Raw genomic sequence first — 14,623 nt, 5'->3', positions numbered from 1 at the left:
CACATCTGGCTGGGTCAAACCTGGTTACCTGACCCGGTCACCGTGGGAAAGAGACAGAAGCGTGTGGACCAGGTCAGACAAATTGGGGCTGAACCTCGGTGCCTGGGAAGAGTACAACCCCCACTACCAACCAAGAAAAAAATAAAATCAAGCCGCGGCTGCTCCCCCAGTGAGGGAGAAATGGAGAGGAGCTTTTAGAGAGACCATACGGTGTCCACGGCAGCAGCTCTAGTGAGAGAATCCCAATATTTCCCCCCAGCTCTCAATCCGTAAACATGGGCTTTTGGAATTAGACAATATAGCAAATGTTAATTTTTTGAAAGATGCACAAACACTGGCTCTTATTTCTGGTCTCTACTAAACCTGAGAGCAGTTTTTGTTTTACGCAATGGGTTGAGATAGTCTTCCAGATCACGTTTCTTTTACCAGACAGAACCGAATAATGGGGACTTCACAAAAGAATGCCAGATTCTCCCTTTTTCAGCCTCATGTGCAACACTGCCATCTTGGCTTTGGGACTTTCTCAAGCAGTTTCCACCGCTCCACCAGCACTGGCATGGGGATGGTAAATTCTTGGTGTGCTTGCCACCATGTTCCCATCCCATGTCCACAGCAGACATTGCTCATCAATACCGGCACTCCGTCCTGCTGAGCCCAGGTGAAACCCCAGAATCCTTCTCAACCCAGAACCCCAAGCAGACACGCCCAGAGGTGGCAACGGGAGGAAACCTACTGGCCTTCGCTATTAGAGAAGGTATTATAACTGGGAAGCTGGCCATGAAAAGGCCCAAACTCTTGGTTCCGAAGGCCATCCTTAACCCAGGACAGGCTCAGATTTCAAGCCAGTGTCTCCCACGTTCGACTTCTTCAACTCTGACCGTCAGCCTCTGGTGATAAAAAATACAATCAATGTCTTTAGATAGACATTGAAGAGATTTACTGGCCTTTTTCACAAAAGGCACAGCCTTCATATTTCTCCAATAAATTTTTTTTAAAAGGCAGAGACTGAGCCTTCGAGGAGATACTGAGATTTAAAGCCTTCATAGAAAGCCAATAAAGGTCCCCCGAGGGGCTGGATGGCCTGATGTGAGCAGGGCTCTCGAGACTCCTGGTCCAGCCTTCCCTTACAGTCGTGCAATACGGTTCTGCCTCATACCAGGACACTGCGACAGCAGGTCACTGCTTGGCAGCGCATCGGGGACAGATAAACAAAGGGACACATGCTGGGCAGGCAGGGCTGGAAAAACAACAGGAGGAACTGAAGGTAAAATGAAGGTCGGTGGAGAAAGGCTCCAAGATGCTCGCCGCAAGGGGAAGCTGGGACAAGGGAGGAGCCCCAGATCTGGCCTCGCCTCGGCAGCCCTAGCCACCCACAGACAAGGCGCCAGCTAAGAGGAGAAAGCGGGGAATGTCCCCTGAGTGTTTATGATGGGCCTGGACGTGCGCCGACTGCCTTAGGAGCATTACTCATGGACTCCCCACCATCCTAGGAGGAAACGTATGGACGTGATTTATCTGCCCATTGCCTGCCCGGCGTCAATCATGGCCTCTGCCCACTCCTGGCCACAACACATCCACTGAAGCATCGTCCTAAAATGTTACATGTGGACATCAGGAGAGTCTCTTCTTTCGCTCCTGCACAACGCTTGGTGCTACCGGAAGCCATCTCTGAGGCTGTGTGCAGAGGCCCACCCTCAGAAGGATGCTAACACACAGAGGACACAGAGCCAAGAGGCGAGGAAGGGTACTGACCTCACCAGAGCACCCGGTCCAGTGATGCCTAAAAAGAAGTGACAAGTTTGTTACAGCAACACAAAACTCACCTGCTGACCCAAGCTCATCTACTTTGGGTTTCTACTGCCAAAAGCATATTAATATCAGTTAAGATTATTATGCCCCCGTTTATAGACCAGGAAACTGAGATCTGAGAAGTTACTAAGTGGCACAGTCAAGACCAGAGTCACCATGCTGCTTCCCTAGACAGGGACTAGCCACAGCCCTTCTGAGCCAGCAGTGACCATGACACAGTCACCCAGATCCTGCTTAACATCGCCTCACCTGCTGTTACAAGATTAGGTTACAAGATTGGGGGGTGGGGGCGCGCCCCATGCCACCCACCTCCTTTTAATTTTTAGACAGACAAAGAACCAGAGGCTCAGAGATGGCTTGAGATGGCCAAGCCTTGAGATGGCCAACTCTGGCCAACAGCTTGCCTGCGACCTTATGAGAAACTCAGAGACAGAACCTCCCAGCTGAGCCATTCCCAGATTCCTAACTCACAGAAAGTGTAGAGGAACATAAACATTTGTTGTTTTAACCTGCCAAGTTCGGAGGTAATTTGTTCCACAGCAAGAGATAACACAACGAACAGAAACAGAAAATGTCTCAATAACCCAACAACCCATTTTCTTGTTTCTCTCACGTCAATGTGTGTCTTCCTGTGAACACCTGTCTTCATAGCTTGAGTTTTCTTAATTCATTGGGAAATGAATTAATGATAGCACGAAAGGAAAATCATTAATTTTGAGCAAAAAGAAATGTGAAATAAAATGCTGAATTTGTTCAGGGACGTTTCAATTTTACAATGAGCATATACTCATATACTTAGAACCAGTAAAACACTCATATACACGAACACTCTTAGAATGCATATAGTAAAAGTAATTTCACTTTTTGAGTCTGAAATAGCCTACCACTTAATTCCTTCTGCACCATTAAGGTTAAAATATAACTTTTGATTAGATGAGGTTTCTTAGTAATATAATTATTATACTAAAGAAAAATGATGATGATAGTTAACACTTACGGAGCATTTATGAAGCACATTTATTGAGCCGACATACGGTCTCTCATTTTATCACAAAACTCTATGAAGTAGAGCTCGCCTAGCCTCATTTTATAACTAAAGAAACAGAGAGATTAACTTGCTCATACAACTAATAAGCAGTAGAGCCATCGTCAGACCCCCAGAGCCCAATGCTAGGATTAGTGCCACCAATCACCAGGCTAAACCACCTGCATTATGATACCTGCCACCTGAACACACACACGGACCTGAGAACAGGGTGGCCCCAATGCACACACATTGGCCTGGCCTCCAGCCTCACTGTCCTGCCCCTACCCCACAGCTCACAAGCAACAGCTGACCACAGGGGTCCACCACCTGATGACACTGACAGCAGCTCCTTCTGCAGCAAGAAGAGAGTTCTGACAGCTGGCAGGGGCGAACTCTTGTGTGGAACATGTCAGCAGTTGAATTTTTCAAAATTGACAGGTCCTACCTCTCCGTTTGGTCTCTTCTTGTTTTCTCCTGAAGCATTTGCCTTCTACCTGCAAACTGCAAACTCAGGCACCTTAAACTCTTAGCTACCCACTGTTTAAACGAGGAGACTTCCGAGTAAAAACTGCTTGGTTAAATTGGGTTTCTATCCCACTCTCCCAAGAATTATCACATACTAAACTACACTTACTGTCAAACACACTTCCAAGAGCTCGCTTGTGCCCAGTGCCTTATGTACTTTCACATACGTTCCTCCTCATTCATCCTCTCAGATGAGCAAGATTAGCCTCTCCACTTTATAAATGAGGACATGCACACTTGCAGAAGTTAAACAATTCACCCCGAAAGACACAGTCTTCAAGCAGTGGAGCAGGGACTCACGGCTAAGCCGACTCCTAGCACAACCCAAAACGACACGGAATGTAATCTGTCTCTGCCTTCAGCCTTCGGTGTGATCAAACACCGTTACACACAGAGCTCTAGCACGGCCAGGTACCGTGGTGGTCCAGTTGATGAAATGCCAGATCAGACTCCGATTACCATACTTCTAGTCATTTAACTGACTCTGATGTTTTTGAGATGTCGTTTTAAAATGGATCATGGTGCCAACTTTCAATTACATACACATAACAATTACATTAGTGCCGCTCACATCACCTGTCAGCACAGGGATGACAAACACTGCTGCTGTGAGATTTTTGACTCCAGAATCCCCTGCACATCCGCAAGACATATGTATCTCCTGGTCTTGTATTAAAGTGTTTTAAAGAACCAATAAACTGCCTAGCTCACCTAAAATGGGGGGGTACTAAACTCAAATGTCCAGGAACTGGAAACGGTTATTTTAATACGGTACATTAACTCAATGAAATGCCACATGCAGGCACAGAGAAATGGTCGACATGAAGCTTACGCAGTGGAGGGGGGCCGACTAATATTAAGTATGGTACATAAAAATATGTTTGCATGCGAAGAAATTCAGTAAAAATGCATGTTTTTTTACGGGAGTTGGGATTTGGGGAGGTTCACTTTATAATTTTCTTTATCAAGATATAAACAAAGTCACAGAAAAAGAAATAAAATGGCTCTTAAATAAAAACAGGCTCAACTATACTCTTAATGAGGAAAATGCGAGAGGAAAAGAGCCTGCCAGTGCCATCTTCCACCTGTGATCTTAGCAAAACCCCCGTGGGCACTGCTGTGTAGTCAAGGACACCCCCGACCCACCCCGGGTGGGGACCATTCGATGGCTCCGCCTCCGTGGAGGGCAAGCTGATGACTTCTATCGAACTGAAAAAAATCACAGCATTTTTGACCCTGCAATTCTACTTCCAGGAATTTTTCCAACAAATATAGCCACATAGGAACAAAATGATACATGCAAAGGTTATTCACGGTGGCAGCATTAGAAGGAGCAAAGACTAGAAACCACCTCAACACCTGGCTGTTGGTGCACTGGTCAACAGATCCATTTCTGATGCTGCCAGGCAAAAAGGTATCGTGGTATTAAAGATGGCACCCCCGTGGATACCAACACAGAACACTTTCTGCAACGTAAAGTCAGAGGTGCAGAGGCTACGCCACCATTGTGCATTAAGGAAGAAAAGGAGGAAGAAAGGGGAGGACAATGAAAAGAAAATATGGCACCCAGATCTGCTGTGTCTGCACGAGCACCTCTGGGACCGGTAACAAGGCCACCTCCGGGCAAACTGGGTGGCTGGGGGTCGCACATTTTAACCATCTGTACTTTCTGAACCATATGCATGCAAGTCATTCAATATTTATCCAACAAAATAAATTAAAACATCAAATGCATAAGTTTTATTTCCTATCTTATTTTTTTTTTTTAATTAAGAAGCACTGGTGAAAGGTATGCTTGAGTTTTAAAGCCTCCCCACGCCACCTCGACCCCTCCGCCCTCCTCTACCTTGCCAAGGCCTGGATCTTCATGACGTGCCGCTCCTCCTGCTCAGCCAGCTTCCTTTTCAAGGCGTCCACCTCTTGCCGGAGGGCAGCCGAGTGCTCCATCTCCCCATCCAGCAGGTTCCGCAGTGACCTGGGAAGAGGGGCCACGTGGGTTCAAGTGCTGTTAACTCAGAGTCCATAGAGTCCAGAACACGGCTATTTATCTAAGTCCCAAATCATCGTTTTCCACAAGGCTCTGCATAAACCATAATTCAAATCTATCTCATATAAATTGATTTAAGGAAATACCAAACTCTGCTCAGGACCTCAGAGTAACAATTAGGATGAGCCCCAGGGGAACCATCTGCAGCCCAGGCTGTGTCCCCCTGAGGGCTGTTGCCCGCGGGCAGCTTCAATCAAGGGAAAACGATGAGTTGAGTGAATCCCAGGCAAGGCCCCTTACAGACATCCTACTCAAAGGCGCAGCATATTAAACCATGACCATTTTGTCACAGCCACACTGGAGAAGAGATTTAACAAAGGAAGGATGACAGGACAGGCCAAAAGAATAATTGGAGCCATAAAAATAGAACATAGGCTCAGATGATCTGATAGTTATCTACTCTCATATTCACTTCTATCCACAAAACACACTTTAACCCTGCTCTGTTGCCATCTCCAGGTTAAACAAGCTTGTATACCGGTTTCCAGAGCAATATAGTTTGAGGCTGCATGTATCACGTTTTATGTGATATATGGAGTTTGTTAACCCCCTAAAACACGTCCACCTGCGTATCTGTCATCCTTGGTTTTAACAGTGCAGAAGACAGCTCTTCCAGAAATAACCTCAAGTTACCACCTAGAAATGAGCCGAGCATGATTCCACTGACCATTTATTTCGCTGGACGTTAAGTGGCTATTTCTAGAAAACATTTCCTGACATCGGTGCATCTCCCTCTCAAATCTAGGGGATACTTGTCATGTGACATCGGAATATAAGCGAAAGTGTCTGACCTCCCCACTCCCACTCTTCACCGTACTTTTCCAAGACCTGTGGTCCTTGAGAGTTTTAAGAAAACTCCCCTCTTAGGGCCTAGGACACTCACACAAACAGGGTGATTTTTTCTTCCTCTGGGAAGAAGAAATTGACAGTGACTACTGCTCCTCACAAGGTAAGACAAAACCCATGACTTCTTCCAAAACACTAGCTCCCGCTGAACCGAGGAAAAGGACCTCTGCAGTGTCTATATGCCCCTTGTTGAAAGTTTTAGTTGGAAAACTGTACTGTCTAAAGATTCTGTTTTTAAAAATTCCCTTATTTTAGAAATCATGTTTGTTTGCTTTTAGATGTTTCTGTAAAGGATGAGGGAGAAGCTTGTCAAGGAGGGCCCAAAATAAGGTTTAAAAAGGAGGATCATGATTCCATGTCATCATGGATGCTTAATTCCCCCTCTAAGTAAACACACACTCACATACACTCACACACACACACACAGGTACACAACATACCACCCCTAACCCCCAGGGAAGCAGCCTAATCGTGTTCACTGAAGCTCAGCAGATACCTACAGGCAAATCCCTCCGCTGACCACCCTATAGCCAAGACTAGACAAGGTCCTGGCAGTTGAAAAGCCCCTGTTCAGGTAGCCAGATGGCAACGACACAGCTGACCCCTGCCTAGTATCCGGCTTGGGTTTCAACAGGGAATAAAAGATAAAATGCTTTGTCCTCTCGATGTCCACAACTGAGCTGTTAAGGAAGTCCGAAGAATTCAAATACTATCTTGCCCCAAGCATCCCTTATTTGAAAAAACTCTAAGACAAGTGTTCAGGTGCCTGGAACATGGCTGACAGGCTCTTAATTAAAAGTTACTCCAAAGCGACCCCACTTTACCATGTCGGAGAGTGATACTAAAGGGGATGGATGGGGTTTCTTCCTACACGATGAAAATGTTTTAAAACCATGGTGATGACTGCACATAGCTGCGAATATACAAAATGCCACAGAATTGTATAGTTTAAATGGGTGAATTGTATGGTATGTGAATAATATCTTAATAAAAGCTGTTTAAAAATTCTTAGTTCATTCTAAGTTGGTACCGCGATTGTAAGGTTTTCTTCCTTTGCTAACACTCAGGCTACAATACACATACACTAAAGTTGTACTTTCCAGGCAAAAAGCAAGAAACCATTGGCTGCAATTTTGCCAACAACGCAAAATTTCCTCCATCTGTGATATTTTTTCCATCTCAGAGGCAGAATGACGAAGGCAGAACCTCTGCCTCGAGCCTGAAGATCTCGGTACCTGTTCTCTTCCTCCAGCTCCTCTTTCCTATTCATCATGGCCACGATGGCTTGTCGCAGTTCATCTAAGGGAAGAAAGCGAAGTCAAAATTAATCAGCGGGTCGGTCTCGCCTGTTACACCGTGCTCTCACCGATCTCAATTATGCACTATTTTGGGTGACTTGTCTAGACAACTTCCCTTTCCCTTTCAAAAATAAGCCCTACACGGTCTCCGTTATCCAATGGGCTCACACGATCACACAAAATGGAAAGGTGGGGCAGATGGGAACAAATGCAGAGGTGTTTCCTTGGTGAACACACTCAGCCGCTCTGGAAAAGGGCTTGCAATTTCTAAGTGTTTTTCTAAGTCTCTGCTACTGGACAACATCTGTTTTGAACAATGACAAATTCCCAGTTATAGCTATTTATCAACAGATCAGACGGAAGCAGATCGAGTCACACTTGGGTCCACATTGACACAGAAATGCTTACTCAGGTTTAGGAAGCTATCTGGTTTTCCTTCACCGACTGCCATAGTTAGCATACAGGCGACACTGTAAGGGGGGAGGGGTCCCCTCTCCTGTAAGTCCACAGCTACTTACAGGAGCTACTCTTCCATATACCTTTTGTGTAGAAAAGCATTCATTGATAGGAAACCACACCTTTAAATTAGACAACCACCCAAGTTTCCTACTACGTCAAACAACCGCTGTCACTGTCCACCATATATTAAGAACATTGTTCACCATATCACTCAGATCTCAAGACCTGAACTTCTGAGTTTCTCCTGGAGAGCCAATTTTGCTTTGGGTTGTTCACTCTGCCCCAAAAAACTCTATGAACAATATTTCCCTCTTGGGATTGGCTGCTAGGAGGTTCACGGCCAAAATTGCACATCTAGTGATCGTACGTGGCCATGTGGCCACCTTGACGTGCCCTAACCTCACCTGGGATCTCCAACCAGTCTCTCCACCTGTGCCAATTTACCTATAACTGGCCTCGCTTTATTTATTTTTTTGTTTGTTTTAATATGCTGCTTCAGGTCCTCTTTCGGAAGGAAGGATGGTCTGTTGGTTTCTTCCTTTTAGCTAATATTTGAATGCTTACACTTGTCAAGTTCTGTTGAAAGCCCTTACAGGCACTAACTATCTCAATTAATTTTTTATACACACCTAACAAACACGTGCCACCGTCCCATTCTAATAGGCTATAAATTACTGCAAAGAAGAGGAAACAGAGGAGGAAGAAGACAGATAAACAGGTGGGTCTCTGCCCCTTACACTCGGACGCAGGGAGAAAGGCTCGTCAGAGACCCTGGGGAAGAAATGGGGTGATGAGACCAACGCGGTCCTCAGACGGCAGTGGAGGAAGTGGAAGCCCGCAGCCCAGGTCTCACGGGGAAGAAAGGAAATGAATTATGGGGGCTCCTCCCCAACCTCCAGGAGAAGCTCCTCTGTTCAGATGAGGTGGGACAAAAAAACAGACCCTCCGCTGTCTTTTCCAGTCCAGAGCAGCCACATCTGTGTGGTGAGGATGTGACTAAGAGGTCACCCTGGCTTCCCCACTGCAGAAACGGGGCCTCCTACGGTGCCCGCGAGGAGGTCTGTTCCTCAGGCAGCCCTCTCCTGGTGTCGCCATCACCAAGAAGAACCAAAAACCAATGGGTCAACATGCATTTGTCAAGCACCTAAAGACACAGGCACTGTCCTTGGCACTGCAGGTGAAGAGAGAATAAAACAGACCAAAGTCCCTGCCCGCACAAGAGGCCTTCTCCCTAGTAGGGGGGACAATCAAACAAATGCGCACGTCACACTCAGGGTAATGGGGGTGCCAGGAGGAAAACGACGGCGACGTGAGACTGATGGCGGGCGTGGTGCCATCTCCCACGGGTGCTCTGGGAAGGCGTCTCCGAGGAGACGACACGTGAGCAGAGGCCTGGTGGAGAGCGGGTGCCAGCCTGCTGCTGTGCGGAGGAAAACCACTGCACACAGCAAAAGGCACATGCGAAGGCCCTGACCAGGTGTGAGTCGGGTCACAAGAGGAAGGCAGAGTGACATGAAAAAGGTGAGGGTGGCACGCAACAAGGGCAGAACCCAGCAGCCTCAGACCTTGCCAGAGTGAAGGTACGTGGCAGGGAAGGTGCCCCCGGGAAGCTTCCAACCTTAAGGACTTGATGACAGCTCGAGCAGCCACCACTTAAATGTTTCATGCACATTGTCTCATTGGTGCTGCGGATCGGCTCTGCAGGAAGCTATCTTCAAATCCGTTTTACAGACTCAAAGAAATTAAATGTAAAAACAGAGCTGGAATTTGAATATAAACCTGTCCAACTGCAAACTCCGCATCCAGCCCTAAGCAACACGATAACTGCCACCGCCCACAGGCAGTAATGCAGAGCTACTGTTTGATCGGCCCCTCACAGTGACATCGATCCACTGTACGGATGAAGAACAAACCTGGGGAGGTTATTAAGTCAGTCACACAACACACACCTTTAAATGCCAGAGCCAGGATCGAAACCGAGACCTGTGGCTCCAGGTTGACGCTGCTGTGAAGACGCACAGCGGTGACTGAGGTAGGAGGGCTGGGGAGAAGACCGATGTCGCGTGTGTGCTATGTCCACAACGAAGGCCGCTGAACGGCACGGGTCCAGGTAATGGAGCCACATCAGGACACTGGGAGGCCCAGTTCCTGCCACATGTTATAAGAACAGACCATATATGACCCTCTCAACTTTTCTCAACATTTGAAATTTTTCATCAGAAAACATAGGTAGAAAAAGCATTTCCAGAAAAGATCATAAGATTAGGAAGATGGGGGAGCAGGCAGGACTGAGAAGGAAGGAAGGTTAGGCCATGGCAGAGTTAACCAGCCTAGAGATACAGAAAGGGGCTGAGTGGCTGCCTCGAAGCCCCAGGGAAAAGCGAGCTGGCATGGGACACAGAGAAGCTACGGAGAGTGGGCGGCCTGCCCACACCACGCTCTGCCTGCAGTTACGATGGCCCCGAGCTCACACATTTGTTCATTCAACAGTAAACATCTATTGAGCACCTACTGGGTACGAGATACCTTCCCAGGAAGAGAGCCGGGCCAACTTACCTAAGGAAGGAATGTCCTTGAAGAAGGATTTCTTAATGGAGAACAATAAATAATACACGTTCACACGCACCTACGATGAAAGAGTCTGTATGACTCTGCATTCTGAATTTGACCAGGTAACTGAGGCTCTGGCTCAAGGACTTAGACCACTGCCTCGGCCTCTGTGAGCCTTTATTTCCAGCACAAGGAGCGAACAGGACCCAGCTTCCCACCCCCGTGGGGTGCTGTAAGGTTCAGAGGAGAGATGAGACGGGACAGTGCTGTGTCCAGGCACTGCCTCTTCTGGACTGCAGCAGGCAGCATTAATAATTTAGAACTCATCCTAATGCTCAAGTTTAAAATGATTTAACTGAAAACGCTGATTAATCCATAAAAAAACAAAAACAAAAAAATGACAGTAACTTATTCCCATAACACCATAGCCATGGGGGGGGGGAAAAAAAAGCAAGCGTAGCATAATATATTACTGAAGACAGCAGGGTGCTATCTCGCTGGCTTCGTCTTCCAGAACCCTGAGCGGGCGGTGAGGCTGCCACCGTGTGCTATACCACACACTTGGGAAGCTGCCTCTGTATCCTGAGGCCTGTCTGAATTCTGTATTTCCTGATATGGCCTCCTCTCCCACTGGGGTTCGCAACTGGCCCAAACTTCACAGGGGAGCAAAGGAATAGGATATTCATAATTGAGGTCTGAGGCTGAAAGACATGAAATTTTTTTTTTTTTAAGATATTTTTTGGAGCAGTTTTAGGTTCACACACAGCACAACTGCAAGGAAAGTACAGAGATCTCCCGCCCACCCACTGCCCCCCGCCACATGCACAGCCTCCCCCATTACCAACGCCCCCCACCGGAGTGGCATCCTGTTACAAATGAACACACGCGGGCGCATCGTGGTCTCATCGTGGTCTCCCAAAGGCTCTCCATCGGCATTCACTCTTGGGTTGGGCATTCTGTGAGTCTGGACAAGTGTATACTGACATGTATCCACATTAGAGCATCATACGGAATAGCTTCACGGCCGTAAAAATCTTGTGCTCTGCCAAGTCATCCTTCCCTCCCACCAACCCCCAGGGAAATCTCTTAGTCAGAGACCATACTCCACTCTCCAGGCTTCTGTTCAGTGGCGGCACATCACGCGCACGTCTGACTTATGCTAGTGAACCGCTTGCACAAGGTCTAAGCAGGATGAGAGCTTGGCAGAGCACATGGCACAGGCACCCCCACCACCAGTGCATTCAGCACAGGGCACCCCAGACTGCACAGGACAGGAGCGGTCCCTCAGCTATGCTGAGCCTCTCCCGGAGGGAGCAGCCTGCCTCTGCAAATGCGATCCTGATGCTGAGATGTTTGTTTCATGCCCTCTCCTGGAGACACTAGGGCACCACTGACCCTTTACCTGGCCTCAGATGTAGGGACAGCAATCTGTCAGGACCCAGGTCTAAATCCTGACTCTGCACCTGGGTCACTCTGGGCAAGTTGCTCACCCTCTGTGAGCACCAAGTCCCATATCTATAAAATGGGATCTTAAGAGTCACTATCTCATACAAGCGTTGCAAGGACTCAATAAGGTCTATGTAAATGAGGTGCTTAGAACAATGCCCAGCACATAGAAAGCATTCAGCAAATGTTACCGATCACTGGAATCAGTGCCTTTCTCCTCATGGTGGGGACGGAAAGACAGGGAAAAGGTAGTAATGACCGCCCAAGTATAGACTGTTTCAGTTGAGCCCTTCTCAGGAGTTAGGAGATTTACTGAGCTCCTGTGTACCTTGATCTTGGGAAATAAAAAGAATTCTTTAAAGTGGTCTACGCCCTAAATCAGCAGACTGGATAATGGAATTTTCTGAAGAGTCAAACAGCCTTTATCACCATGGGCGACATGGGAAAGCAGACCCAGGGAGTGAGGTGTCACCTGGAGGAGACTGAGCAAGAGTCTGGGTTCCGGGCTTTTAGGCAAAGCATGAGGGGACCCCGAATACTGCCACTCAGACTTTGCAACTGAAAATTGTATATTCCGCGGGGGAAAAGAAAACTCAGAGGAAGAACTGCTTCCCAGATAGTTCCAGAAAACAGAAGAATGTTCTTCTGGCAAGGAACAGCCACAGTCACTGTAATGAGAGCTCTCGGCCACAAGCTCTCCTTGAAGGGGACATGAGTCACATTGCGCAGAAGCCACAGGAATAGTGGATGACCAACGCTGACCCAATCCACGCCATTGTGCTGGCAGAACCCTTCCATTCCACACTGTGCATTTTCAGCTCCGTGGACCACGCCCCCATATCGGCATCTACATCAAAAGCCGTATTCTTCTACTGGGAATTCTAGGGAAAATCCGTCATGGAAACAAGGCTGTGGGACTGTCCCTTCTGCATTCTCTATGCTGCCATCACAGAACATTCATGGAAATGGCCCAAGAGCTAGTATCCCTGACTCCCCAAAAAAAACGCTCTTTCACTTTAAATGCATTCACTTTGCTGACTCTTCTTGAGCAGTAAATCCAGTACGTGTGTAACGTCTGAGTTGATTTCCATATATTGCATAAATTTTATATTTTTCCAAGCACCAGTGACACACGCTGGCAGAGGTCTCCCCAGCACTGCGCGTCCCATTATTTGTTTAGTCTATCACTGATTTCCTTCCTCTATTACCTGCCACGGCACACATGACAAGTGACGACAGAGCAGGGCTTCTGCACCGCAGCTCTGCAGAGCCTGGCTGAGCTGGGTCTCCCCGTCTTCAGACTGAAAGGCAAAGGACCATCCATCTCAAAACCAGTTGCTGGCTTGGCTTCAGAGAACTGAACAGCCAATCCAGTCAAGTCCACAGGAGAATGTTAACTTTAACCGCAAGCAGTCGATCCGGGATAAAGGGCAGCGTTCCCAATCACCGTGGAAAAGATGGATTTGTCCACAAATGTTGCCAGGGCAAGGAATCATTTTGAGAACAAGAAACAAGACAAATCTCTGCTTCTGCTATGTATCAAAATAAATTTCAGACCATTTAAATAATGTGAAATGCAGCAATAAAAGCTCTATAAATATGTGAACAAACATCTTGCAGCATCAGAAGTCTTTCTTAACATGAAAGCAAAAAACAACTCCATTAAGGAAATGAGTTTTGATTTTTTTTTTTTTTTTTTTTTTAGCTTCTGCACATGAAGGTCCAACCTAACATCAAGGCAGCAAACGGGCAGCGCAGAAAGAACACAGGTTTTCTAATCAAATCCCAGATCCTCTATGTCTCACCTCTGCGACCCTGGGCAAATGACCGCCTCTTTGCCTCTCAGTACCCTCGGAAAAATGATGCTAATATTGCTGACTTCCTAGGAGGGGCAGGGATCGGCGACAGTGTTATAATGGCTACGCTCATCCGTTTTCACACTATCTATGGCTACTTCCATGCTACAATGCCAGAGCTGTTGTGGCAGAGACCAAGGGGCCTGCACTGCCGAAAATATCTGCCATATGGCCCTTCCCAGAAAGGGGTTACTGATCCCTGTCCAAAGGTTTGCCAACTCATCTTAGGAGAACATCCAGAAGCTGCCCTCCGCTCCCCCACCACCAGCCCTCTTGGGTTCAGGGCTGAAGGTGGCTCTCTGTGGTGAGGCATGTGGCCTGCCAGACACTGGTGCAAATCGGCAGGGCCACAGGCGAGACACCAGCAAGAGCCTATGGACCAGGCACTCACCGATGTAGAACAGCCGCTGAGCAGCTGCCGCTGCAGACACCGGATATCCCTCACCACCTCTTCAAAGATGCCCTCAACTCTGTCTCTGGCTGTCCCTGCTCAGCCTCCTGCCCTAGATCACCTTCTTCCAGCCTCTCTGGTCTCCCAAGGCAGCTGAATCTATATCCGGGGCTCAACCACTGCCTCCGCCCTGCCGCAGTTCGAAGCCGCAGCAAAGCCGCAGCCCACACGCACCACAGCCGCTTGCTTCTCTGGCTCGGGCCTCGGCCTGTCTCCTCGGCTTCCCCTTGCTTCGCCTCCCACTGCATCAAACCCGCTCCCCTTCTCTCTGTTCCCAGGACCTGGAAGGCCTGGCTGCCTCCCCAACTT

General features: G+C 47.8%; 1 protein-coding gene across 1 annotated transcript in view; it reads right to left on the bottom strand.

The window, feature by feature from the left end:
- SNX29 (sorting nexin 29) overlaps positions 1-14,623 on the bottom strand; it is a 443,554-nt gene that overhangs the window by 334,081 nt on the left and 94,850 nt on the right. The window contains exons 13-14 of the mRNA XM_025046099.1: positions 7,490-7,553; positions 5,208-5,336 (exon numbers count right to left, since the gene is read on the bottom strand). Coding sequence (XP_024901867.1) covers positions 5,208-5,336; positions 7,490-7,553 — 193 coding nt within the window. The remainder of the gene's footprint in view (positions 1-5,207; positions 5,337-7,489; positions 7,554-14,623) is intronic.

The sequence above is a fragment of the Pteropus alecto genome, unplaced genomic scaffold (assembly GCF_000325575.1).
Source record: "Pteropus alecto unplaced genomic scaffold, ASM32557v1 scaffold34, whole genome shotgun sequence".
Lineage (NCBI taxonomy): Eukaryota > Metazoa > Chordata > Mammalia > Chiroptera > Pteropodidae > Pteropus > Pteropus alecto.
The sequence above is the reverse complement of the archived record's forward strand: the minus strand, read 5'-3'. Positions and strand labels throughout refer to the sequence as shown.